The sequence below is a fragment of the Photinus pyralis genome, unplaced genomic scaffold (genome assembly GCF_008802855.1).
Source record: "Photinus pyralis isolate 1611_PpyrPB1 unplaced genomic scaffold, Ppyr1.3 Ppyr1.4_unclustered_Scaffold3103, whole genome shotgun sequence".
Taxonomy (NCBI): Eukaryota; Metazoa; Arthropoda; class Insecta; order Coleoptera; family Lampyridae; genus Photinus; species Photinus pyralis.
This window is the reverse complement of record NW_022171330.1, coordinates 23,770-51,430: the sequence shown is the minus strand read 5'-3', so window position 1 is coordinate 51,430 and position 27,661 is coordinate 23,770. Positions and strand designations below refer to the sequence as shown.

The window sequence follows — 27,661 nt, the reverse complement described above, 5'->3', positions numbered from 1 at the left end:
GCCCCTACGGAACAAATCGCCTTTGAGAAAAATTCAATTGACATTCCCCTACACAATTACACTCGAAATCGAGCAAGCCATCAGAGGAGAAGGAAAGAAGGCGCGACGCACGTCATTGGTGAAGCGCCCGCCAATCAGACGCGCGCGCGGTTCCCGCATTAGGGCACTACACCCTTTCTTTTCCAACCCCTATAATTACCCAATTTCACTTAATGACCAGTTCGGTTGACCTCCCGCCCGGATGAAGGGTTGCTATATACAAAAAAAATCGCGTGGCGCGAAACGACTCCCGCGCCGCGCACACATAGGCGTAGAAAGTGGGCGGGTTACAGGCGCGGGGGCGGAGGTGGCCCGAGAAGGTGGCCGAAAATTGGATTAGTCTTAGAGATTGTGCGGAGAAGTTCGCGCGCCCGTTTCGAAATTTTTCACTTCGCGCGCGCGATTGACATGGGCCGGCGCGTTTGAAGGCGAGTGAATTGGTATCAGTGTTTTGTGCTTCCAGTTTCGAAATGACTGTAACCGGAAATCTAGGAATTATGCACAGACCATGTTTTTCAGGATATCCGTTTCAAGGTGAGCACGCGAGTTAAGGGTAATTAAGAAGCGATTAAGGCACTACCCCCCCCCCCCCTCCCCTATGAATTTTGATTTATGTGAGAAACGGTCTCATTGATTAATTTCATAGACTTTGAACAACAAAGAAAAGAAACTTAATTAATTTGCTTATTGAATCTATCCAAACATTGATTAACTTTAATTGAATTAGTATTCAACTTAGCCAATTAATTATAAATTGGTTTGTCGTTTGTAATTGTTTCAATTTTTCAACAATGAATTTGTAGATTTTTTAAAAGCTTTTTGTGTTCAACACGTACCTACACACATTTTTGGCGCAGCTCTATCGACAAATTCTGGCAAATTTGTAGCCTAATCTCACTTAATTTTCGAAAGATTGAAATTAAGACAGCTTTAAATATGATTTAGTGTTATCAATCAGAGTTTGTGCCTTAATTATTTAAGTTAATTTCAAATGAAATAATTAATTAGCAAACGAATTCACGCAGTGTGGCAAATTTAGAGCCTAATCGCACTTAATTTTCTACAAAATGAAATTAAGACAGCACTAAACATGCTGTAGTGTTATCAGTCAGAATTTGTGCCTTAATTATTTAAATTAATTTGCAATGAAGTAATCAATTAAGCTAATGTGCAATGAAATAATTAATTAGCAAACGAATTCGCTCAGAGAGTGGCTAATTTGTGGCCTTATCGCACTTTATTTTCAACAAATTGAAATTATGACAGCACTAAACATGTGTCTGCCTTAACTATTTAATTTGCAATCAAGTAATTAATTAGCAAACGAATTCATACAGAATGCGGCTGATTTGTTAGCCCAATCGCAGTGAATTTTGTACACATTAACACATTGAAATTAAGACAGCAATAAACAAACATGTTTTAGTGTTCAATCAGAGTTTGCGCCTTAATTATTTAAATTAATTTTCAATGAAGTAATTAATTAGCAAACGAATTCATGCAGAGAGTGGCTAATTTGTTGCCTTATCGCACTCGATTTTCTACCAATTGCAATTAAGAGCACTAAACATGTTTCAGTGTTCTCAATCAGAGTTTCTGCCTTAATTATTTAAGTTAATTTGCAATGAAATAATTAATTAGCAAACGAATTCACGCAGAGTGTGGCAAATATATAGCCTAATCGCACTTAATTTTCTGCAAATTGAAATTAAGACAGCACTAAACATGTTTTAATGTTATCAATTAGAGTTTGCGGCTTAATTCTTTAAATTAATTGTCAATGAAATAATTAATTAACAAACGAATTCACGTAGTGTGGCTAATTTGTAGCCTTATCGCACTCGATTTTCTACCAATTGCAATTAAGAGCACTAAACATGTTTTAGTGTTCTCAGTCAGAGTTGCTGCCTTAATTATTTAAGTTAATTTGCAATAAAATAATTAACTAGCAAACTCATTCACGCAGATTCTAGCAAATTTGTAGCCTACTCGCACTTACATGTCTACAAATTGAAATTAAGACAGCACTAAACATGCTGCATTGTTATCAGTGAGAGTTTGTGCCTTAATTATTTAAATTAATTTGCAATGAAGTAATCAATTAGCAAACGAATTCATGCAGAGTGTGACAAATTTGTAGCCTAATCGCACTTAATTTTTTACACATTGAAATTAAGACAGCACTAAACATGTTTTAGTTTTTAGTTTTAGTGTTCAATCAGAGTTTGCGCCTTAATTATTTAAATTTATTTCAATGAAGTAATTAATTAGCAAACGAATTCATGCAGAGAGTGGCTAATTTGTTGCCTTATCGCACTCGATTTTCTACCAATTGCAATTAAGAACACTAAACATGTTTCAGTGTTCTCAATCAGAGTTTCTGCCTTAATTATTTAAGTTAATTTGCAATGAAATAATTAATTAGCAAACGCATTCACGCAGAGTCTAGCAAAATTTGTAGCCTAATATCGCACTTACATGTCTACAAATTGAAATTAAGGCAGCACTAAACATGTTGTAGTGTTATCAGTCAGAGTTTGTGCCTTAATTATTTAAATTAATTTGCAATGAAGTAATCAATTAAGCTAACTTGCAATGAAATAATTATTTAGCAAACGAATTCGCTCAGAGTGTGGCTAATTTGTGGCCTTATCGCACTTTATTTTCTACAAATTGAAATTAAGACAGCACTAAACACGATTTAGTGTTAGGTATCAATCAGAGTTTGTACGTTCATTATTTAAGTTAATTTGCAATAAAATAATTAATTAGTAAACTCATTCACGCAGAGTCTAGCAAATTTGTAGCCTAATCAATCAGAGTTTGTACATTATTTAAGTTAATTTGCAATAAAATAATTAATTAGTAAACTCATTCACGCAGAGTCTAGCAAATTTGTAGCCTAATCGCACTTACATGTCGACAAATGAAACGAAGACAGCACTAAACATGCTGTAGTGTTATCAGTCAGAATTTGTGCCTTAATTATTTAAATTAATTTGCAATGAAGTAATCAATTAAGCTAATGTGCAATGAAATAATTAATTAGCAAACGAATTCGCTGAGAGTGTGGCTAATTTGTGGCCTTATCGCACTTTATTTTCAACAAATTGAAATTATGACAGCACTAAACATGTTTCTGCCTTAACTATTTAAGTTAATTTGCAATCAAGTAATTAATTAGCAAACGAATTCATACAGAATGCGGCTGATTTGTATACCCCAATCGCAGTGAATTTTGTACACATTAACACATTGAAATTAAGACAGCACTAAACAAACATGTTTTAGTGTTCAATCAGAGTTTGCGCCTTAATTATTTAAATTAATTTGAAATGAAATAATTAACTAGCAAACGAATTCACGCAGTGTGGCAAATTTGGAGCCTAATCGCACTTAATTTTCTACAAATTGAAATTAAGACAACACTAAACATGTTGTAGTGTTATCAGTCAGAGTTTGTGCCTTAATTATTTAAATTAATTTGCAATGAAATAATTAATTAGCAAACGAATCCGCTCAGAGTGTGGCTAATTTGTGGCCTTATCGCACTTTATTTTGTACAAATTGAAATGAACTTAGGACTAAACACGATTTAGTGTTATCAATCAGAGTTTGTGCCTTAATTATTTCAGTTAATTTGCAATGAAATAATTAATTAGAAAACGAATTCACACAGAGTGTGGCTAATTTGTAACCTAATCGCACTTAATTTTCTACAAATTAGAATTAGAACAGCACTTAACGTGTTTTAGTGCTATCAATCAGAGTGTCTGTCTTAATTATTTAAGTTAACTTGCAGTGAAATAATTAATTAGCAAACGGATTCGCAAAGAGTGTGGCTAATTTGTGGCCTTATCGCACTTACTTTTCTGCAAAATGAAATTAAGGCAGCATAAACATGCTGCAGTGTTATCAATCAGAGTATGTGCCTTAATTATTTAAGTTAATTTGCAATGAAATAGTTATTTAGCAAAAAAATTCACAGAGTGAGGCTAATTTGTAACCTAATCGCACTTAATTTTCTACAATAAATTAAGACAGCACTAAACATGTTTTAATGTTATCAATCAGAGTTTCTGCCTTATTATTTAAGTTAATTTGCAATGAAATAATTAATCAGAAAATGAATTCACGCAGTGTGGCAAATTTGTAGCCTTATCGCAATTAATTTTCTACAACTTGAAATTAAGACAGCACTAAACGTGTATTAGTGGTATCATTCAGAGTTTGTGCACTAATTATTTAGGTTAATTTCCAATGAAATAATTAATTAGCAAACGAATCCGCTCAGAGTGTGGCTAATTTGTGGCCTTATCGCACTTTATTTTGTACAAATTGAAATGAACTTAGGACTAAACACGATTTAGTGTTATCAATCAGAGTTTGTGCCTTAATTATTTCAGTTAATTTGCAATGAAATAATTAATTAGAAAACGAATTCACACAGAGTGTGGCTAATTTGTAACCTAATCGCACTTAATTTTCTACAAATTAGAATTAGAACAGCACTTAACGTGTTTTAGCGCTCTCAGTCAGAGTTTCTGCCTTAACTATTGGAGTTAATTACCTATAAAATAATTAATTGGCAAACGAATTCACGCAATCCGGCAAATTTGTAACCTAACCGCACTTAAATTTCTACAAATTGAAATTAACACAGCACTAAACGTGTTTTAGTGCTATCAATCAGAGTGTCTGCCTTAATTATTTAAGTTAACTTGCAATGAAATAATTAATTAGCAAACGGATTCGCGAAGAGTGTGGCTAATTTGTGGCCTTATTGCACTTCTTTTATACAAATTGAAATTATGACAGCACTAAACATGTTTCTGCCTTAACTATTTATGTTAATTTGCAATGCAATAATTAATTAGCAAACGAATTCACGCAGAGGGTGGCAAATAGGTAGCCTAATCGCACTTAATTTTCTACAAATTGAAATTAAGACAGCACTAAACACGATTTAGTGTTAGGTATCAATCAGAATTTGTGCGTTCATTATTTAAGTTAATTTGCAATTACATTAATTAGCAAACAAATTCGTGCAGAGTGTGACAAATTTGTAGCCTAATCGCACTTAATTTTTTACACATTGAAATTAAGACAGCACTTAACATGTTTTAGTGTTCAATCAGAGTTTGCGCCTTAATTATTTAACTTAATTTTCAATGAAATAATTAATTAGAAAACGAATTCATGCAGAGTCTAGCAAATTTGTAGCCTAATATCGCACTTACATGTCTACAAATTGAAATTAAGACAGTACTAAACATGTTGTAGTGTTATCAGTCAGAGTTTGTGTCTTAATTATTTAAATTAATTTGCAATGACATAATCAATTAAACTAACTTGCAATGAAATAATTATTTAGAAAACGAATTCACTCAGAGTGTGGCTAATTTGTGGCCTTATCGCACTTTATTTTCTACAAATTGAAATTATAACAGCACTAAACATGTTTCTACCTTAAATATTTATGTTAATTTGCAATGCAATAATTAATTAGCAAACGAATTCACGCAGAGGGTGGCAAATAGGTAGCCTAATCGCACTTAATTTTCTACAAATTGAAATTAAGACAGCACTAAACACGATTTAGTGTTAGGTATCAATCAGAGTTTGTACGTTCATTATTTAAGTTAATTTGCAATAAAATAATTAATTAGTAAACTCATTCACGCAGAGTCTAGCAAATTTGTAGCCTAATCGCACTTACATGTCGACAAAGTGAAACGAAGACAGCACTAAACATGCTGTAATGTTATCAGTCAGAATTTGTGCCTTAATTATTTAAATTAATTTGCAATGAAGTAATCAATTAAGCTAATGTGCAATGAAATAATTAATTAGCAAACGAATTCGCTCAGAGTGTGGCTAATTTGTGGCCTTATCGCACTTTATTTTCAACAAATTGAAATTATGACAGCACTAAACATGTGTCTGCCTTAACTATTTAAGTTAATTTGCAATCAAGTAATTAATTAGCAAACGAATTCATACAGAATGCGGCTGATTTGTATAGCCCAATCGCAGTGAATTTTGTACACATTAACACATTGAAATTAAGACAGCACTAAACAAACATGTTTTAGTGTTCAATCAGAGTTTGCGCCTTAATAAATAATTAATTTTCAATGAAATAATTAATTAACAAACGAATTCACGTAGTGTGGCTAATTTGTAGCCTTATCGCACTCGATTTTCTACCAATTGCAATTAAGAGCACTAAACATGTTTTAGTGTTCTCAGTCAGAGTTGCTGCCTTAATTATTTAAGTTAATTTGCAATAAAATAATTAACTAGCAAACTCATTCACGCAGATTCTAGCAAATTTGTAGCCTACTCGCACTTACATGTCTACAAATTGAAATTAAGACAGCACTAAACATGCTGCATTGTTATCAGTGAGAGTTTGTGCCTTAATTATTTAAATTAATTTGCAATGAAGTAATCAATTAAGCTAATTTGCAATGAAATAATTAATTATCAAACGAATTCGCCCAGAGTGTGGCTAATTTGTGGCCTTATCGCACTTTATTTTCTACAAATTGAAATTAAGACAGCACCAAACACGATTTAGTGTTAGGTATCAATCAGAGTTTGTGCGTTCATTATTTAAGTTAATTTGCAATGACATTAATTAGCAAACAAATTCGTGCAGAGTGTGACAAATTTGTAGCCTAATCGCACTTAATTTTTTACACATTGAAATTAAGACAGCACTAAACATGTTTTAGTTTTTAGTTTTAGTTTTAGTGTTCAATCAGAGTTTGCGCCTTAATTATTTAAATTAATTTTCAATGAAGTAATTAATTAGCAAACGAATTCATGCAGAGAGTGGCTAATTTGTTACCTTATCGCACTCGGTTTTCTACCAATTGCAATTAAGGGCACTAAACATGTTTCAGTGTTCTCAATCAGAGTTTCTGCCTTAATTATCTAAGTTAATTTGCAATGAAATAATTAATTAGCCAAACGAATTCATGCAGAGCCTAGCAAATTTGTAGCCTAATATCGCACTTACATGTCTACAAATTGAAATTAAGACATTACTAAACATGTTGTAGTGTTATCAGTCAGAGTTTGTGTCTTTATTATTTAAATTCATTTGCAATGAAGTAATCAATTAAGCTAACTTGCAATGAAATAATTAATTAGCAAACGAATTCGCTCAGAGTGTGGCTAATTTGTGGCCTTATCGCACTTTATTTTCTACAAAATGAAATTAAAACAGCACTAAACACGATTTAGTGTTATCAATCGGAGTTTCTGCCTTAATTATTTAAGTTAATTTGCAATGAAATAATTAATTAGCAAACGAATTCACGCAGAGTCTGGCTAATTTGTAGCCTAATCACAGCACAGTTAATTTTCTACAACTTGAAGTTAAGACAGCACCAAACATGTTTTAGTGTTCTCAATCAGTTTCTGCCTTAGTTATTTAAGTTAATTTGCAATCAAGTAATTAATTAGCAAACGAATTCATACAGAATGCGACTGATTTGTATAGCACAATCGCACTTAATTTTGTGCACATTATCACATTGAAATTAAGACCTCACTAAACATGATAATAGTGTTCTCAATCAGAGTTTCTGCCTGAATTATTTTGGTTAATTTGCAATGAAATAATTAATTAGCAAACGAATTCACGCAGTGTGGCAAACTTGGAGCCTAATCGCACTTAAATTTCTACAAATTAAAATTAAGACAGCACTAAACATGATTTAGTGTTCTCAATCAGAGTTTCTGCCTTAATTATTTGGGTTAATTTGCAATGAAATAATTAATTAGCAAACGAATTCACGCAGCATGTGGCTAATTTGTAACCTTATTGCACTCGATTTTCTACAAACTGCAATTAAGAGCACTACACATGCGATTTAGCGTTGTCAGTGAGAGTTTCAGCCTTATTTATTTAAGTTAATTTGAAATGAAATAATTAATTAACAAACGAATTCAAGCAGCTTGGAATATGTAACTTAATCGCACTTAATTTTCTACAAATTGAAATTAAGACAGCACCAAACACGAATCGAAATTAAACTCAAAACCGTTAGAAAAGGTTTCCTTGTGGCATTTTTCAAAAATGACGTGCAAATGGCAGCCAGGACCTTAGTACGCATTTGACACAAATGTCACTTCGAAAACGCCGCAATTATCAAACTCAAAATGCTCGTTAAAATATCCATTTTGTTAGTCAGTTTTCCGATTTCGTTTAAATTGTGCGAGTACTTCGCGGAGGATCTCGATTTTGAGTTATTCTGCAAGGAGGTTTGCACGTTCCTGGTAGCCCACGAGGTCCTACAGGCGGTTGCAAACATTTTGTAAATGTAGACAAGACCGAACACGAAGAAGAGGTCAGATCAAAATCAAAAAACTAGATTAAATTACCAGGAATAAGAAAAACATGAAAACTTAACGAGTGTACTACCGAATTTCCTCAATACAAAGAAAAGTCTCAAAAAAACAAGGTAAAAAGTAGACTTCAACCATTTTTGATGTGGCAAATCAGTAGCTTTCAAATCATTGAGTAATTTTCTGTTGATTGCTTCCGTGGTGATTTTTATTCCCGAATGTTCAATGGCCATTACTATCGGATCATAACGTTCTGGCAAACCGTGCCCGTGCCCACCAAAAAAATCCTAAATCGCCCGCATTTCAAGAATATTCATAAATTAACAGCTTCAGGAATGGATTTTAGCTTTCAGACTAAGCGATGCAGAAATAACACAATAGTACGAATATGTTGCCGAAAACCCGAATGTCCTAAGATATTCCGTTTTCATAAAAGCTCCTCTTTGAGAATCAAAAAAGCGCTAAAAATCCATTCAGAGAGAACCATGGGAAAGTTTTAGGTACTAACTGAACGTATTTCATAAGGATCACATAAGTAAGTGTAATTAACTAAGATAAATTCTTTCTGTCCTATTATGATCTCCTGATATGTTTCTTTTTTTAAAAAAAACATGTAAAACAATTTATAAACAGACACTGTCTCACGTATTAAGTGTTTCGTATACCATAGTTTTAAATCTTAAGTGTAATTAACTAAGATAAATTCTTTCTGTCCTATTATGATCTCCTGATATGTTTCTTTTTTTAAAAAAAACATGTAAAACAATTTATAAACAGACACTGTCTCACGTATTAAGTGTTTCGTATACCATAGTTTTAAATCTTATCATGTTTAAAAGCTGTAGCAGGATCTCATAAACCACACCAGCTTTTCTAATAAAATCTTTCTGCACATTGGCGCTCCCGTTTAGTTTGATTTTGGGAATGGTGCTAGGAGATCATAAGACGTAAATTGGAGCCCTTTAATTCATTTTGCTCAAAATACACTGTTTGTGTACGTCGGAGCTAGGAAAGAGTTGCTTTAAGCCGATTCTACCCCTTCTGGCATTTCTGTATTCCTGACATGCAACTTGTAAATACATAGATTGTGATAAAACAGAGAAGTTATTTTGATTCTTATAAACCAATTTTTAAAAGATATACTTGTGTTAGGAGATCATAAGGAGTTGTCTGTTCTTAATACTGGGGCACAAAACGACAAAGAGCATAAAGGATAGCTTCCACATCTTCCAGCGATCCTGTCATCGCGACACAATAATATAATAGCAACTTGCATTAGAATAACAACCTGTGAACACTTTCTTGCACTTCCGTGATCTTTTTACAATGATTTTTAAATTAAAAACGTGTCTGTTCCATTTCGAAAAAAAAGTGTTCAAAATCTTATCAGGATCGCAAAAACGCAAGAAGTAGTAAAATTTATTCAGAGGCTCACGTGTTGTGCTCTCCGGAAGCAAACTTGGCCTCTAAAATTTTATCAGGATCTCATAAACCACACCCATTTTTCTAACAAAATCTTTCTGCACATTGGAGCTCCCGTTTTGTTAGGAGATCATAAGACGTAAATTGGAGCTCTTTAATTCAGTTTGCACCAAATATACGTCGGAAGAAGTTCTAGTAGGAAAGCATTCAATGTGAAAAAGTTGATAAGCCGATTCTACACCTTCTGGCATTTCTGTATTCCTGACATGCAACTTGCAATAATACATACATTGTGCTAAATGAGCATAAATCAGAGAAGTGATTTTGATTCTTGCAAACTAATTTTTAAAAGATAAACTTGTATTAGGAGATCATAAGAAGTAGTCTGTTCATATTTTTGGCGCACAAAACGTGTAAACCCTTCTTTTCCCATGCGCTCCTGGTACAATCAAGAAAGTCATCCTTTATTTTGATCCCTAGTCTTCTGATGTAAATAACCCGTTGTTCTGGAAGTGTGTACTGACCAATTTTCTATGCGTTCCTAATACAATCTAGAGGTTTCTGGTCATCAGCATGGATAATCTGATTTTAACGTCAAGTTTCTCATTTCTCTTCTTCTTCGCGTGTTTGTGATTTTTGTGGGTCAAGGGAGGATCTATTGGGAAATGCACTCGGGATGCTTTTTTGTGGTATCAGGAGGACATGAAGACAAACTTTCTGTATTCCATTCCTATTGTTATGAAACGAGTCAATTATGATCATGTTGTTTGGTGTCGTATACTCCTGATACAATCGAGGAGTTTCTGTATATCGCCAACCTGTATGACGTTCTCTCTTTTATAAATTGAATCAGGAATACAAAAACATAAAAGGTGTAAAATTCGGTGACTTACACCTTCTGGCGCTTTACATTCTGCTTATACCAGTTTCCATTTCGAAAAAGTATTCAAAATCTTATCAGGATCGCAAAAACGCAAGAAGTAGTAAAATTTATTCAGAGGCTCACGTATTGTGCTCTCCTGAGGCAAATTCTGCCTTTTAAAACTTCTATCAGGATCTCATAAACCACACCCATTTTTCTAATAAAATCTTTCACCTTCTTAAAAGATCAACTAAATGTATTAGGAGATCATAAGAAGTAGTCTGTTCTTATCTTTTGGCGCACAAAACGTGTAAACCAATTCTTCTTTTCTCATGCGCTCCTGGTACAATCAAGAAAGTCATCCTTTTTATCCCTAGTCTTCTGATGTAAATAATCCGTTGTTCTGGAAGTGTGTACTGACCAATTTTCTATGCGTTGCTAATACAATTTAGAAGTTTCTGGTCATCAGCATGGATAATGTGATTGTAACGTACAAGTTTCTCGTTGCTCTTCTTCTCGTCTAATGCGTGTTTGTGATTTTTTTTGGTCAAGGGAGGATCTATTGGGAAATCCACTCGGGATGCCTTCTTGTGGTATCAGGAAGACATGAAGCCAAACGTTCGGTTTTGAATTCCTATTGATATGAAACGAGTCAATTATGACCATGTTGGTTGGTGTTGTATGCTCCTGATACAATCGAGGAGTTTCTGTATATCGCCAACCTGTATGACGCGCTCTCTTTTATAAATTGAATCAGGAATACAGAAACATAAAAGGTGTGACATATACCTGCTGGTGCTCTACATTCTGCTTATACCAGTTTCCATTTCGAAAAAGTGTTCAAAATTCTATCAGGGTCTCATAAACCACACCCATTTTTCTAATAAAATCTTTCTGCACATTGGGGCTCCCGATACACTGCGCAAATGGCTTACGGTTGTGCCCGTCAACTTACTGGCCCCTACACCAGAGATTCCTGGTGTTTCCGTGGATGGTCCCTTTCCAAAAATTATAGTGTAAGTACCTGCCAGAGCCACAGGTATATACGTTATCCCAGAAAACGTACACTCCTCTTTTATAAATTGTAGCAGGATTACAAAATCTCAAATAGGTGTAAAATTCGGTAACATACACTTTCCGGTGCCTTACATTCTGTATTATGAGCTCCTTTCTTTTAAAAAAAGTGTGTATCATGATCACAGAAGAGGAAGAAGACTTAATTTACTTATTTACACATTCTCAGGCATTGTGTCCTTCTGCTTACTTGTCACTATGTCAGTTTTTGTATCGGGATCGCAGAAATATAAATGTTACGATTTTTTTTAAATCTTCACGTTCTTATACAGTGTTTTCTCCTGATGCAAGTTTTTCTTTTAGAAATTGCATCAGGATGGCAGAAGCACAAATTCGGTGGCATAAACCTTCTGACATTCTGCTTATACCAGCTTCCATTTTCGGATCACGTAAGTGCAACTTCGCATTATGAGCTCCTTATATCCGTCAACTCTTCAACTTTATCATGTTTTGCTGATACAATTGTATCATTTTATTGAAATTACAGAAGTGCAAAAATGTGTACAATTTATTAACAAGCATTTTATCACCTTATTGTTCTCCGTATACCATTTTTAAACTCTTATCGGGATCGCAGAAACGCAAAAATGTGTATGATTTATTCACGAATATGTGTAGAATCTATCTACTGATGCAATTTCTCGTTATTAGTTGACCCGCCCCCATTTTGCTGATTTAATAATTGTATCAGGATCTCATAAGTGCACTTCTGCGCGTTGGAGCTCCCGTTTATTTTGATTTTAGGAAGTTTTTGGTGTTAAGAGAATACAACACGTAAAGCGACGCCCGTTCGCTCATCTCAAGATTCATGTTCTCCTGTTGCCCTAGCCCAAATCATCCATTTTGACAATTTACTTAATTTGCTTTTGCCTTGATGACAATTAATTTGATCTCAGGAAGCTCTTGGGGATTTTAAAAAGTTTAAATTCTCTAAAATTTCTTGAAGACGATGAAACACACTAGAAAAGCCTCTATTAAAGGGTGATAGACTCGCATACCTTTAGAGACTCTTGGAAGTTGGCTCTAGAACAACAGTTTTGAAGGTGCTATAAGACTGGCTTTTTAAAAGCACGATAGCTTAAAACCTCCTTGCCTGAAGTAGGTACCAACACAGAAATTTTAAAACTGATTTTTTTTTAAGAGCTTTATTCACAAGATGAGGCATGGCGGAATAAACCGCTAAGTTACACGGTGAGTATAGTGCGTCGGATTTGTCTAAGCCTACCATAGGTTAACTTACAATGAGCGTAAAGTAATTGCTCAAATCGCCTTGTTGGAACTCCATGAATTAGAGATACTGTCAAAACCTTCAAAAAAAATTGGCGGCACGCTTGAATTCGGCCCAGGTTCGCGTTTTCGATTAAGCGCAAGTAAAATTAAGTAGTTTAAATACGCTTCAAGCGCGTGTCCATGTCCTGTCCAAACAGACGACACGACAAGGATTTATCTCCGTAATTTAATACCGTTACCTGCTACCTGAACTGACAGGTAAAATATGATACCCAAACATCCCCGAGGGGACGATGCTACCGATCTTCGCGACGAGCCTAATTTATCCTCTTGTTTTTTTTCTTCTTTCAGGACAAGGTCGAGTCAATCAATTAGGTGGCGTCTTTATCAATGGGAGACCGTTGCCGAATCACATCCGATTGAAAATCGTCGAAATGGCCGCGGCCGGAGTGCGTCCCTGCGTCATCTCGCGACAACTGCGCGTCTCCCACGGATGCGTGAGCAAAATCCTGAACAGATACCAGGTAAGCGAGCGAACGCGACCAATAATCCGTTTTTTTTCTGATTGCGACCGAAACGTAAAGCTCTTGAGAATTTCTATAATTAAAAGCAAACGAAGCGTGGCGAAACGTCGAAGCAATAAAACCGATCTTACACACACACACAATGCAAGAAGGAGTTTGTTTTAGAAAAAAAAAGGAAGCAGTTATTCTATTCCGATTTTCATTATCGTTTTCTAGGACACGATAATTTTTAGAGCTTGAACGGGACGGTACATTTCTTCTTGTGATTGGTAATTATAAACGCGCGAACCCTGCTTAAGTGGGCGATTGAATGCGGCCACTAAAAGTTTTATGGCGATCCGAGTTTAATTGAATGCGACTTGTATTTATTTAAATCAATCCGGTATGATTAACGCTCGGTTTATTCTGTAAACGAGTTGCACTCACACGAGTGATCTTTCGATTTGCACCACGCGAGATGTTTCATACTCGCCTGCTACATTGCCTTCCAAAAATCCGATTGTAGCAGGAGCGCAGACAAAGGCAATGAGTACTAGCTAAATGGTTACAATTCACGTCTTGATATCAAAACCAATCCGGAAACTATTTCGCAAAAGGAAAGAGTCTGAAACAGATTCGCCCCATGTTCTCCTGATACCAATGCAAGCGCCCCGAGTACATTGCACTACACGTTCAATACATAAATTACCTAAACCCCAAGTGCTTGTAGACACTAACACAAACGAACAAAGTGGATTATTTACTCGGGTGGAACAGGAGCACATCAAGAAGTGCAAAGAAAATTAAGCAGTCCGGAGCATGTATCAAATACGTGCGTCGAAAACTTAAATAGTTCTCAGCCCTGGTCGCCTGATGAACACCAAACAGGGGCAAGTGAAGATCGAATCGGATTAACGGGCGTCAATTCGCTTTTAAGACCTCCTCACGTAAAAACCTTCAAGGGACCAACTTAGTTACTATCGTTTCATGTCTGTATGAAGTAAAATAATGGTGTCAGATCACAAGCTTAAAAAAAACTATAAGGTGTAGTGGATTGATGGGCACTAAAAGAGGTCAAATCAACATAATTGTTATCAAGATAACAGAAGTGCAAGGGCAAATTCAGTAAAATGATTCAGACGGACAGGAGAACATGACGCTCGAAACTAATGAACCGCCGTAACCTCAACAACTTCCCAAAGTAAATTAATGTATCAACACAACAGAAGTGCAAAGAGAATAGGCATTACTTACCACCGATTTATGTTCTCCTTATATCAAACATTTACATGACATTAAATGACAAAAAAAACTTTAATGGCTCCAACGTGCAGAGTTTTATTTAAAAAAAGGGTAGGCTTATGAAATCCTAATACAAGTGCGTCAATAAGCGTCTATGCGATTAGGGATGTATGTTTTGTGAGATAACGTAGCACCAGGAGGTTTGGGGGGTATAGAAAACCCCCCCGCAATACCTCTTATGGAAAAAAAAAGATTCTATGCTTTTTTCTCTACACCTATCATCAAAATGTTAGGATGCCTACTACTATACTTGCCTGGGGGGTATTTTTCACCTTTTATGTTTCTGCGATCCTGATCCAATTTATAAAAAAAGAACGTCATACAGGTTGACGATATCAGTAACTCTTCGATTGTGCCAGGAGCATAAAACACCAACCAACATGATCATAATTGACGCGTTTCATTAAATACGAATACGAGAACATTGGATTCACGTCCTCCTGATACGAGAAAAAAGCATCCTAAGTACAAGAGCTATTTATACGAGATCGTATTCAAAAACAATTTCTACGCAAAACTGCAAAATATAATAGTTTCGACAAATACTTAAAACCTTCATACTCTCCTGATACAACGCACACATTACCCCTAGATGCTACAAATCTTCACAAAAAGAAATTATTTGTCGTGTTCACAGACACTTCACCTTTTTGTTTCACCAATTGTTAAAATTGTCACATTTCATGCTCTCCTAATACAAATTTCCATGATATTATTGCGTCAGGATGACAGGATCGCTAGAAGCCATCCTTAATGCTCTTGTCGTTCTAAAAGCATCATGTAGAAAAAAACGTAGAATTGATTCACACGTGTTATGCGTCAGAAATACAAACAGACAACTTCTAATGATCTCCTAATACAATCCTCTTTCAAAAATGATTTCATAAGAATTAAAAAACTGATCCGTACACAATTCCTCAGTTTTATGCTATTCTAACACAAGTATTTCTTTTGGATGGCTGGAATACAGAAATGCCAGAGGGTACAGAATCGGTTTTTCCCATTGCATAACTTCCTCTCACGTACAAGAGCTCCAACTTACGCCTTATGATTTCCCAACACCCAAAATTCTCCCAAAATCAAAGTAAACTGGAGTCCCAATGTGCGGAAAGATTTTAGTAGAAAAACGGGTGTGCTTATGAGATCCTGATACAATTTTTAAACGCCAAGTTTGCATCAGGAGAACACAATACATGAGTCCGTGAACAAATTGTACATCTTCTTGCGTTTTTGCGATCCTGATAAGATTTAAAAGCATTTTTTTTTAATGGAAACTGAGAAATTAAGGCGTCAGGAGAACATAATATACCTACAGGTTGACGAATAAACAAACTTGTTCCATACTCCTCGGGTACAATTCCATAAAGGAGGCGGCTAACTTCTCTATTGTATCAGGAGCAGAAAATCATTATCATAATCGAATTGTTTCGGAAAAATAGAAAAGCATACCGGTTGCTCTCATGTCCTCCTGATACCAGAAAGTTCACACATTCCTCTCTGTCTATTTTATGCTCTTGCAACGCCAATGTCTTTTTAAGCGTCATTTAGCACAAATGGTTATTTTTGTTTATTATTTCAGGAGACCGGTTCGATCCGTCCGGGAGTAATCGGCGGCTCCAAGCCGCGACTGGCGACACCGGAAATCGAGACCCGCATTGAACAGTACAAAAAGGAGAATCCTTCGATCTTCAGTTGGGAGATACGCGATCGCTTGGTGAAGGAGGGCATCTGTGATAGGAGTACGGCGCCAAGCGTTTCGGCGATTTCTAGACTGCTTAGGGGAAAAGGAAATGACTGCGACGGTAAGACCTCACTTTTTACAATTTAAATTCGTCCTTCGGTTCTAATCCCCCTGATACTAAAATCTGTCGTAAAAAAAACAGGTTGTATTAGGAGAGCAGAATGGAAAAATGACTACGTTTGATGATTTACTTTTTGAAGACTTCAGGCAGTGTTTCCTTTCATTAATCCTACCTATGAGGATCACTGAAGCATAACGAGATTAAAATTTATAGGTAAAATCATATGTACCGCCCGAAGTTAATTCTACCAGGATCCAAGAATCGCAAAAGGGTGTAAAATTGATAACAGTCACTTTCTAACGTATTATGTCGTCCTAATCAACATCTCCTTACTAAACATGTTGTGTCGCGAGTTTTCACAAAAACCGTAATGTATCAGGAGACTAAAACATTATAGTCTGTTACACAATGATTTCCAACTAAAAATACGAGGTTTCCCGCTCCAGACCCGTCATAGAATGTAAAAATGCGTGTTAGCTTCATTTTCTGCGGGTCCTTCTCTAACTACCCCTCAGAAATGAAGTCTTATTCTTGACAATTGTGCCGTAAAGACGGGGCGAGGCGAGGCGGCGTAGCCGCCGGAGCCGAAGCCATGCTCCTATTATATAAATGGACAAGGAGAGGCGAGGTTGCTGCAGAAGCCGAAGTTTCATCCCCTATTGTAGTCAAAGAAATACCATAAGAGAAATAGCCTCGGCTTCGGCCCTGTTACTACCCTTCCGGATGACGTTTCGGTTTCTTCAGATTTCCCGCCTCACCCCCACGTCATACAATATAATTAGCTTCATTTTCTGCGGCTCGTTCTCTAACTACCCCTCAGAAATGAAGTTTTATTTTTGACAATTGTACCGTAGAGATGGGGCGAGGCGAGGCGGCGTAGCCGCCGGAGCCGAAGCCATGCTCCTATTATATAAATGGACAAGGAGAGGCGAGGTTGCTGCAGAAGCCGAAGTTTCATCTCCTATTGTAGTCAAAGAAATACCATAAGAGAAATAGCCTCGGCTTCGGCCCTGTTACTACCCTTCTGGATGACGTTTCGGTTTCTTCAGATTTCCCGCCTCACCCCCACGTCATACAATATAATTAGCTTCATTTTCTGGGGCTCGTTCTCTAACTACCCCTCAGAAATGAAGTTTTATTTTTGACAATTGTGCCGTAAAGACGGGGCGAGGCGAGGCGGCGTAGCCGCCGGAGCCGAAGCTATGCTCCTATTATATAAATGGACAAGGAGAGGCGAGGTTGCTGCAGAAGCCGAAGTTTCATCCCCTATTGTAGTCAAAGAAATACCATAAGAGAAATAGTCTAGGCTTCGGCCCTGTTACTACCCTTCCGGATGAAGTTTCGGTTTCTTCAGCCTTCCCGCCTTACCCCCATGTCATACAATACAATTAGCTTCATTTTCTGCGGCTCGTTCTCTAACTACCCCTCAGAAATGAAGTTTTATTTTTGACAATAATTGTGCCGTAAAGACGGGGCGAGGCGAGGCGGCGTAGCCGCCGGAGCCGAAGCCATGCTCCTATTATATAAATGGACAAGGAGAGGCGAGGTTGCTGCAGAAGCCGAAGTTTCATCCCCTATTGTAGTCAAAGAAATACCATAAGAGAAATAGCCTCGGCTTCGGCCCTGTTACTACCCTTCCGGATGAAGTTTCGGTTTCTTCAGCCTTCCCGCCTTACCCCCATGTCATACAATACAATTAGCTTCATTTTCTGCGGCTCGTTCTCTAACTACCCCTCAGAAATGAAGTTTTATTTTTGACAATAATTGTGCCGTAAAGACGGGGCGAGGCGAGGCGGCGTAGCCGCCGGAGCCGAAGCCATGCTCCTATTATATAAATGGACAAGGAGAGGCGAGGGTGCTGCAGAAGCCGAAGTTTCATCCCCTATTGTAGTCAAAGAAATACCATAAGAGAAATAGCCTCGGCTTCGGCCCTGTTACTACCCTTCCGGATGACGTTTCGGTTTCTTCAGATTTCCCGCCTCACCCCCACGTCATACAATATAATTAGCTTCATTTTCTGCGGCTCGTTCTCTAACTACCCCTCAGAAATGAAGTTTTATTTTTGACAATTGTACCGTAGAGAGGGGGCGAGGCGAGGCGGCGTAGCCGCCGAAGCCGAAGCTATGCTTCTTTTGTATAAATGGACAAGTGGAGGCGAGACGGTTGCAGAAGCCGAAGTTACATCCCCAATTTTAATCAAAGAAACGCCACAATAGAAATAGTCTCGGCTTCGGCCCTGTTACTACCCTTCCGGATGATGTTTCGGTTTCTTCAGCTTTTCCGCCTCACCCCCATGTCATACAATATAATTAGCTTCATTTTCTGCGGCTCGTTCTCTAACTACCCCTCAGAAATGAAGTTTTATTTTTGACAATTGTACCGTAGAGATGGGGCGAGGCGAGGCGGCGTAGCAGCCGAAGCCGAAGCTATGCTCCTATTGTATAAATGCACAAGGAGAGGCGAGGCGGCTGCAGAAGCCGAAGTTACATCCCCTATTGTAGTCAAAGAAATACCATAAGAGAAATAGCCTTGGCTTCGGCCCTGTTACTACCCTTCCGGATGACGTTTCGGTTTCTTCAGATTTCCCGCCTCACCCCCACGTCATACAATATAATTAGCTTCATTTTCTGGGGCTCCTTCTCTAACTACCTCTCAGAAATGAAGTTTTATTTTCGACAATTGTGCCGTAGAGACGGGGCGAGGCGAGGCGGCGGAGCCGCCGAAGCCGAAGCTATGCTTCTTTTGTATAAATGGACAAGTGGAGGCGAGACGGTTGCAGAAGCCGAAGTTTCATCCCCTATTGTAGTCAAAGAAATACCATAAGAGAAATAGCCGTCGGCCTTCGGACCGCTGTACTGATGCTTCGCGCGGGATGACGTTTTCCGGTTTCTTCAAGATTCTCCCGCAGTCACCGCCCAAGTCATACAATGACTAGATTAGCTTCAATTCTGGGGTTCCTTCTGTAACTACCGTCTCAGAAATGAAAGTTTTATTTCGACGAGAGTTTGTGCCGTAGAGACGGGGAGCGGAGGGCGAGGGCGGCGTAAGCGCCGAAGCCGAAGCTATCTTCTTTGTGGTATAAATGGACAGAGTGGAGCGAGACGGTTGCAAGAAGCCGAAGTTGTCAGGTCCCGTATTTAGTCAAAGAGAATGAGCTACTAAGAGAAATAAGGGGGGGGTTTTTATGTACTTCGGCCCTGTTACTACCTGTGCGGGAGCGTTTGGTTCTTCAGATTCCCGCCTCACCCCGCACGTCATACAATATAATTAGCTTCATTTTCTGGGGCTCGTTCTCTAACTACCCCTCAGAAATGAAGTTTTATTTTTGACAATTGTACCGTAGATGGGGCGAGGCGAGGCGGCGTAGCAGCCGAAGCTATGCTTCTTTTGTATAAATGGACAAGTGGAGGCGAGACGGTTGCAGAAGCCGAAGTTACATCCCCAATTTTAATCAAAGAAACGCCACAATAGAAATAGTCTCGGCTTCGGCCCTGTTACTACCCTTCCGGATGATGTTTCGGTTTCTTCAGCTTTTCCGCCTCACCCCCATGTCATACAATATAATTAGCTTCATTTTCTGCGACTCGTTCTCTAACTACCCCTCAGAAATGAAGTTTTATTTTTGACAATTGTACCGTAGAGATGGGGCGAGGCGAGGCGGCGTAGCAGCCGAAGCCGAAGCTATGCTCCTATTGTATAAATGGACAAGGAGAGGCGAGGCGGCTGCAGAAGCCGAAGTTACATCCCCAATTGTAGTCAAAGAAATACCATAAGAGAAATAGCCTCGGCTTCGGCCCTGTTACTACTCTTCCGGATGACGTTTCGGTTTCTTCAGCTTTCCCGCCTCACCCCCACGTCATACAATATAATTAGCTTCATTTTCTGTGGCTCGTTCTCTAACTACCCCTCAGAAATGAAGTTTTGTTTTTGTCAATTGTGCCGTAGAGACGGGGCGAGGCGAGACGGCGTAGCCGCCGAAGCCGAAGCTATGCGCTTATTGTATAAATGGACAAGGAGAGGCGAGTCGGCTTCAGAAGCCGAAGTTACATCACCAATTTTAATCAAAGAAACACCATAAGAGAAATAGTCTAGGCTTCGGCCCTGTTACTACCCTTCCGGATGAAGTTTCGGTTTCTTCAGCCTTCCCGCCTTACCCCCATGTCATACAATACAATTAGCTTCATTTTCTGCGGCTCGTTCTCTAACTACCCCTCAGAAATGAAGTTTTATTTTTGACAATAATTGTGCCGTAAAGACGGGGCGAGGCGAGGCGGCGTAGCCGCCGGAGCCGAAGCCATGCTCCTATTATATAAATGGACAAGGAGAGGCGAGGTTGCTGCAGAAGCCGAAGTTTCATCCCCTATTGTAGTCAAAGAAATACCATAAGAGAAATAGCCTCGGCTTCGGCCCTGTTACTACCCTTCCGGATGAAGTTTCGGTTTCTTCAGCCTTCCCGCCTTACCCCCATGTCATACAATACAATTAGCTTCATTTTCTGCGGCTCGTTCTCTAACTACCCCTCAGAAATGAAGTTTTATTTTTGACAATTGTTCCGTAAAGACGGGGCGAGGCGAGGCGGCGTAGCCGCCGGAGCCGAAGCTATGCTCCTATTATATAAATGGACAAGGAGAGGCGAGGTTGCTGCAGAAGCCGAAGTTTCATCCCCTATTGTAGTCAAAGAAATACCATAAGAGAAATAGCCTCGGCTTCGGCCCTGTTACTACCCTTCCGGATGACGTTTCGGTTTCTTCAGATTTCCCGCCTCACCCCCACGTCATACAATATAATTAGCTTCATTTTCTGGGGCTCGTTCTCTAACTACCCCTCAGAAATGAAGTTTTATTTTTGACAATTGTTCCGTAAAGACGGGGCGAGGCGAGGCGGCGTAGCCGCCGGAGCCGAAGCTATGCTCCTATTATATAAATGGACAAGGAGAGGCGAGGTTGCTGCAGAAGCCGAAGTTTCATCTCCTATTGTAGTCAAAGAAATACCATAAGAGAAATAGCCTCGGCTTCGGCCCTGTTACTACCCTTCTGGATGACGTTTCGGTTTCTTCAGATTTCCCGCCTCACCCCCACGTCATACAATATAATTAGCTTCATTTTCTGGGGCTCGTTCTCTAACTACCCCTCAGAAATGAAGTTTTATTTTTGACAATTGTACCGTAGATGGGGCGAGGCGAGGCGGCGTAGCAGCCGAAGCTATGCTTCTTTTGTATAAATGGACAAGTGGAGGCGAGACGGTTGCAGAAGCCGAAGTTACATCCCCAATTTTAATCAAAGAAACGCCACAATAGAAATAGTCTCGGCTTCGGCCCTGTTACTACCCTTCCGGATGATGTTTCGGTTTCTTCTCTAACTACCTCTCAGAAATGAAGTTTTATTTTCGACAATTGTGCCGTAGAGACGGGGCGAGGCGAGACGGCGTAGCCGCCGAAGCCGAAGGTATGCTCCTATTGTATAAATGGACAAGGAGAGGCGAGGCAGCTGCAGAAGCCGAAGTTACATCCCCAATTGTAATCAAAGAAACACCATAAGAGAAATAGTCTAGGCTTCGGCCCTGTTACTACCCTTCCGGATGACGTTTCGGTTTCTTCAGCTTTCCCGCCTCACCCCCACGTCATACAATATAATTAGCTTCATTTTCTGGGGCTCCTTCTCTAACTACCTCTCAGAAATGAAGTTTTATTTTCGACAATTGTGCCGTAGAGACGGGGCGAGGCGAGACGGCGTAGCCGCCGAAGCCGAAGGTATGCTCCTATTGTATAAATGGACAAGGAGAGGCGAGGCAGCTGCAGAAGCCGAAGTTACATCCCCAATTGTAATCAAAGAAACACCATAAGAGAAATAGTCTAGGCTTCGGCCCTGTTACTACCCTTCCGGATGACGTTTCGGTTTCTTCAGCTTTCCCGCCTCACCCTCATGTCATACAATATAATTAGCTTCATTTTCTGTGGCTCGTTCTCTAACTACCCCTCAGAAATGAAGTTTTGTTTTTGTCAATTGTGCCGTAGAGACGGGGCGAGGCGAGACGGCGTAGCCGCCGAAGCCGAAGCTATGCGCTTATTGTATAAATGGACAAGGAGAGGCGAGTCGGCTTCAGAAGCCGAAGTTACATCACCAATTTTAATCAAAGAAACACCATAAGAGAAATAGTCTAGGCTTCGGCCCTGTTACTACCCTTCCGGATGAAGTTTCGGTTTCTTCAGCCTTCCCGCCTTACCCCCATGTCATACAATACAATTAGCTTCATTTTCTGCGGCTCGTTCTCTAACTACCCCTCAGAAATGAAGTTTTATTTTTGACAATAATTGTGCCGTAAAGACGGGGCGAGGCGAGGCGGCGTAGCCGCCGGAGCCGAAGCCATGCTCCTATTATATAAATGGACAAGGAGAGGCGAGGTTGCTGCAGAAGCCGAAGTTTCATCCCCTATTGTAGTCAAAGAAATACCATAAGAGAAATAGCCTCGGCTTCGGCCCTGTTACTACCCTTCCGGATGAAGTTTCGGTTTCTTCAGCCTTCCCGCCTTACCCCCATGTCATACAATACAATTAGCTTCATTTTCTGCGGCTCGTTCTCTAACTACCCCTCAGAAATGAAGTTTTATTTTTGACAATAATTGTGCCGTAAAGACGGGGCGAGGCGAGGCGGCGTAGCCGCCGGAGCCGAAGCCATGCTCCTATTATATAAATGGACAAGGAGAGGCGAGGGTGCTGCAGAAGCCGAAGTTTCATCCCTATTGTAGTCAAAGAAATACCATAAGAGAAATAGCCTCGGCTTCGGCCCTGTTACTACCCTTCTGGATGACGTTTCGGTTTCTTCAGATTTCCCGCCTCACCCCCACGTCATACAATATAATTAGCTTCATTTTCTGGGGCTCGTTCTCTAACTACCCCTCAGAAATGAAGTTTTATTTTTGACAATTGTACCGTAGATGGGGCGAGGCGAGGCGGCGTAGCAGCCGAAGCTATGCTTCTTTTGTATAAATGGACAAGTGGAGGCGAGACGGTTGCAGAAGCCGAAGTTACATCCCCAATTTTAATCAAAGAAACGCCACAATAGAAATAGTCTCGGCTTCGGCCCTGTTACTACCCTTCCGGATGATGTTTCGGTTTCTTCAGCTTTTCCGCCTCACCCCCATGTCATACAATATAATTAGCTTCATTTTCTGCGGCTCGTTCTCTAACTACCCCTCAGAAATAATGTTTTATTTTCGACAATTGTGCTGTAGAGATGGGGCGAGGCGAGGCGGCGTAGTCGCCGAAGCCGAAGCTATGCTCTTGTTGTATAAATGGACAAGGAGAGGCGAGGCGGCTGCAGAAGCCGAAGGTACATCCCCAATTGTAATCAAAGAAATACCAGTTTTCCCGCCTCACCTCGGTGTAATTTAATATGGGCATAACGTCGACTTTGGCGACTACGCCGCATCACTTCACTCTGTAGCTACCCTTTCCTACAACTTTGCCGTTTGTCCTCGCTTTAACATGGGTACAAGGTACCCCCCTACGCCAACTTCGGCGATTTTGGCTTTAATTTTTCTGCAGATTCACCCTCTCACGCTTACCTACCCTTAGGAAATGACGCTTCCCTTTATACAGCATCATCTCGCTTTGATACAGTATGGGGCACAGATCCGGAGGCTGCGCCGCCTCGGCTCAACCTATGACTGACCTACGGCCTACAGTTTTCAAAGTATTTACTTCGCGTCTTTTGCATTCAACATTTCTCCCGGTATAGGCCATAATAAAGCAGTATATCCCAAAAAGATTGTAACAATGTAGCCATAAGCGTGAGATCTAATTTTTCTTTTTAGTGCGCCTTCGAATATTGAAATTCCTGGCGAATGACCAACATTGAGCCGTTTTTTTAACTTGCCAGAAATAGCATTAGGTGAATTTAGTGATGCGTTTTACTGTACAAGAGATTGTACAGTGAGAGCCTGATGCCAGTCACAACTTTGCTCTTTTCGCATGAACGCTATTCCTATTTCTTAAAAAAAATAGCCTAAAAGATACGGAAATTGCCTACTTGCTTACCTAAATTAAGTAGGTCCGTGCAACTGAAAAAAAGAACCTTCGCAAAGCTCCCAAAAGTAACCGTACGGCATCTCCTTCCTTTCTACCCGCAATTACCACTAGGTACCTACTTCATGATTGAGTGCGGACGTTTACGCACTTGGAATTTTGTAACGAGACAGTTATTTAAGATGGCCGCCGCGCATAAAATGGCGGGCGCGTTTTGATTCACTTAAAACCTAATCGGCCGACCTTGTCTGAGTCATGTAGTACATTGTGCAAACTAAACTCAATTAGCCTTATCAAGGAAGTCATTTCCAGAACAATCGCTCGAAGTTAACTGTAAAACGTACATGAAACGGTTCAACGTTATTTATTGCCCAATAAAATTGCCAAATGAAAAATTGAAAAGTTAATCAATATAAAAGTAGATTCCGCGATCGTTACTCACCCATACGCCGGATGTTTAATGGCGTCGATTACTTTCAACAACAGAAATTTCGTAATTTTCTATGCTAATAAAACATATGCGGACGCGGTTTAATGAATTAGTCTTCTGGCCTCCTCCGATCTCCCCCTCGTAAACCCTATCGTTTTCAATCTTCTAACGACGTTTATTAATGTACTTTCGCAGCCATTGCTACCGATTCGGACACGCTTCGTTTCGTTTACACCTTTTTAATTCAATTTTTAGACGGAGTCATTGTTCCAAACAATGAACCATGGAAATCGACTCGTGTTTATACCTACTTACCTGTACTGTATTTACTTTACAATCGCACGTCCTGATTATCTTTACTAAGTAAATCGAAAACTTCTGGATTGTATCAGGAGCATATAAGTACCTAAATGTAAGGAGCAAGAGAAAATACCTACTCTCCTAATACAAAATGCGACAAGAAATGATTATAGTCTCCTGATATCTAAGTACAACACGAAAGCAGGAGTGAAAAAGAACGACATCGAGGAAAGAAATAATTATGATATGATTATGGTCTCCTAATATTTTGGTGTGCCAATAGTGTAAGGGTTAAAGTGGCAAAAATTCTCATTAAACCTGCCACTCCCTCAATTATGCTCTCCTAATATACGTAACAGCACCTGCAGGAAAGGGTTGGGAAATAAGAAAACCGCAAACATATATAATCCCTCAGTTCTGCAATCCCTATACATTTTTAAATTTTAAAGTTCCAATCGTGAATTCATGACGAAAAGTTTCCAGATGTTATTAGGAGCGCATAGAAAAACAATCAGTAAAGGTAGGTATGTGCATAAACGATCGCCATTCGCGTCTCTTTATACCACAAGTTGTACAACAACAAATTAATTAATGAATAGAACACACGCATTTACTCCTGATAGCACATACATCCAGAAAGACTGTTATTTGCATCAGGAGTACCACAGATTATCTTATTCACACCAAAGTCCATTGTATCAGGAGGGCAGAGAACAATGAGTGCGTGAAAAAACCCATCCAAAAACAAATTATTTATTATTACGGACAAATTAACGTGCAAAAGACAGGTTTGGCCCTCGCCCGATACCAGACACATCGACTCCTGATCCCACACATCTTCATAAACATGAATTGTTTGTAACAGAAGACACGAAATCGGGACTCGAAATGTATGTACAATCAGATCAACCCAGTTTGATGTACGTGATTTTTTCGATTGTATCAGGAGCGCAGACGCATTCGTGTCTCTTTAAAACAAAACGTGACTAAGAACAAAACCTCTGATTGTAGATTTAACAGATACTAACAAAACCTGATTCCACGACATACAAAAAACGAGATTTTTGCATCGGAAGATTTGAAATATAAAGAGATAAAATGCGTATTACAATCAGATCAACTTTATTTGCCGATTGTACCAGGAGCGCATGTAATAATAATCGACAGCACGTGGATAAACGCTTGTATACCAAACCGCATACAAAAAAAACATAATTATTACGCTAAAAGGAAGAAAAAGACAGACAGATTTGATAGATACTTGCTCAACCTTCATTATCGACTGACAAGACAATTTCCCCCCAATTTTACACACCTACATCAAAATGAATTATTTGATATCCGAAGAGAGAAGCTCAAATGTTATACCTTCCAGGAAAAAAATCAGTAGTTCTCCCAGATAAGTGATAATAATTGCTCAAGATTTTGACCTTTTTGGGGGACAGTATGGCACCGGGGGGGGGGGGGGCACAGGAAGCAATCACAGGAAGAAGAGTCTCCCGTTTAAAGCCTACAGAACACTAATACTAATTTTCGAATATCTATCATACTTAAAACGCGAATTCATGGGGGGGGGGGGATACCGTTTAAAAAAATAGATTGCTCTCCCTCATACATGAGTATAAGAATGCTAAAGTTTTTTTTTACTTTTTGGAGGAAGAATCGTCATTACAATGTAGCAAATCTTTGTGGTAGACATTAATGGAAAAGGGGAGGGGTGGTATGGAACACCTTCCAAAGAAAAAGAAAATTCGATGACGCCCTGATAAGAGTGATTTTTTAACATTGTGGGGGAGAGCGTAACACCGGAGGATCTGGGGGTAGCCTTTAGAACACTAATACTAATTTTCTAAGATCTTTCATACTTGAAATATGTTCCGGGGGGGGGGGGGGTTTTTCAAAACCCCCGGGGCCCCCGGTTTTTTTTCCCATCTTCCAAAACGTTCAGCGAAGATTTTAGAATAAAAGATTCGATAAACCTCTCTCGAGAATGGTCATATTATTGTAGTGTTATTGTGGGCATTCATGGGAGGGGGAGGGGATTGCTCTTTCTGATAAATTATTATCTGATTATTAGCTAATGTTTTTTAACATTTTCGGGAGAGCTGGGAGGTATGGAATACCCTCAGGAACAAAATCTGGAATCTCCTGTTTAGTGCCTTCAGTACATTCATATTAATTTTTGAAGATCTTAATAATAATAATAATAGCCCCGCATTAGAACGTCTGACGACGTGAATTCCAGGGCAAGCACTATACGCTCCAAAACCGCCTATTATTGCCCCACGTGCTCATTTTTAACGAGGCTGAGTC

General features: G+C 39.1%; 1 protein-coding gene across 1 annotated transcript in view; it reads left to right on the top strand.

Moving 5' to 3' along the window:
- Nucleotides 1-400: 400 nt before the first annotated feature.
- Nucleotides 401-27,661, top strand: part of LOC116181982 (segmentation protein paired-like) — a 30,108-nt gene continuing 2,847 nt past the window's right edge. The window contains exons 1-3 of the mRNA XM_031502439.1: nucleotides 401-573; nucleotides 13,340-13,512; nucleotides 16,373-16,595. Of these exons, the coding sequence (XP_031358299.1) occupies nucleotides 510-573; nucleotides 13,340-13,512; nucleotides 16,373-16,595 (460 nt within the window). The 5' untranslated portion in view covers nucleotides 401-509. The remainder of the gene's footprint in view (nucleotides 574-13,339; nucleotides 13,513-16,372; nucleotides 16,596-27,661) is intronic.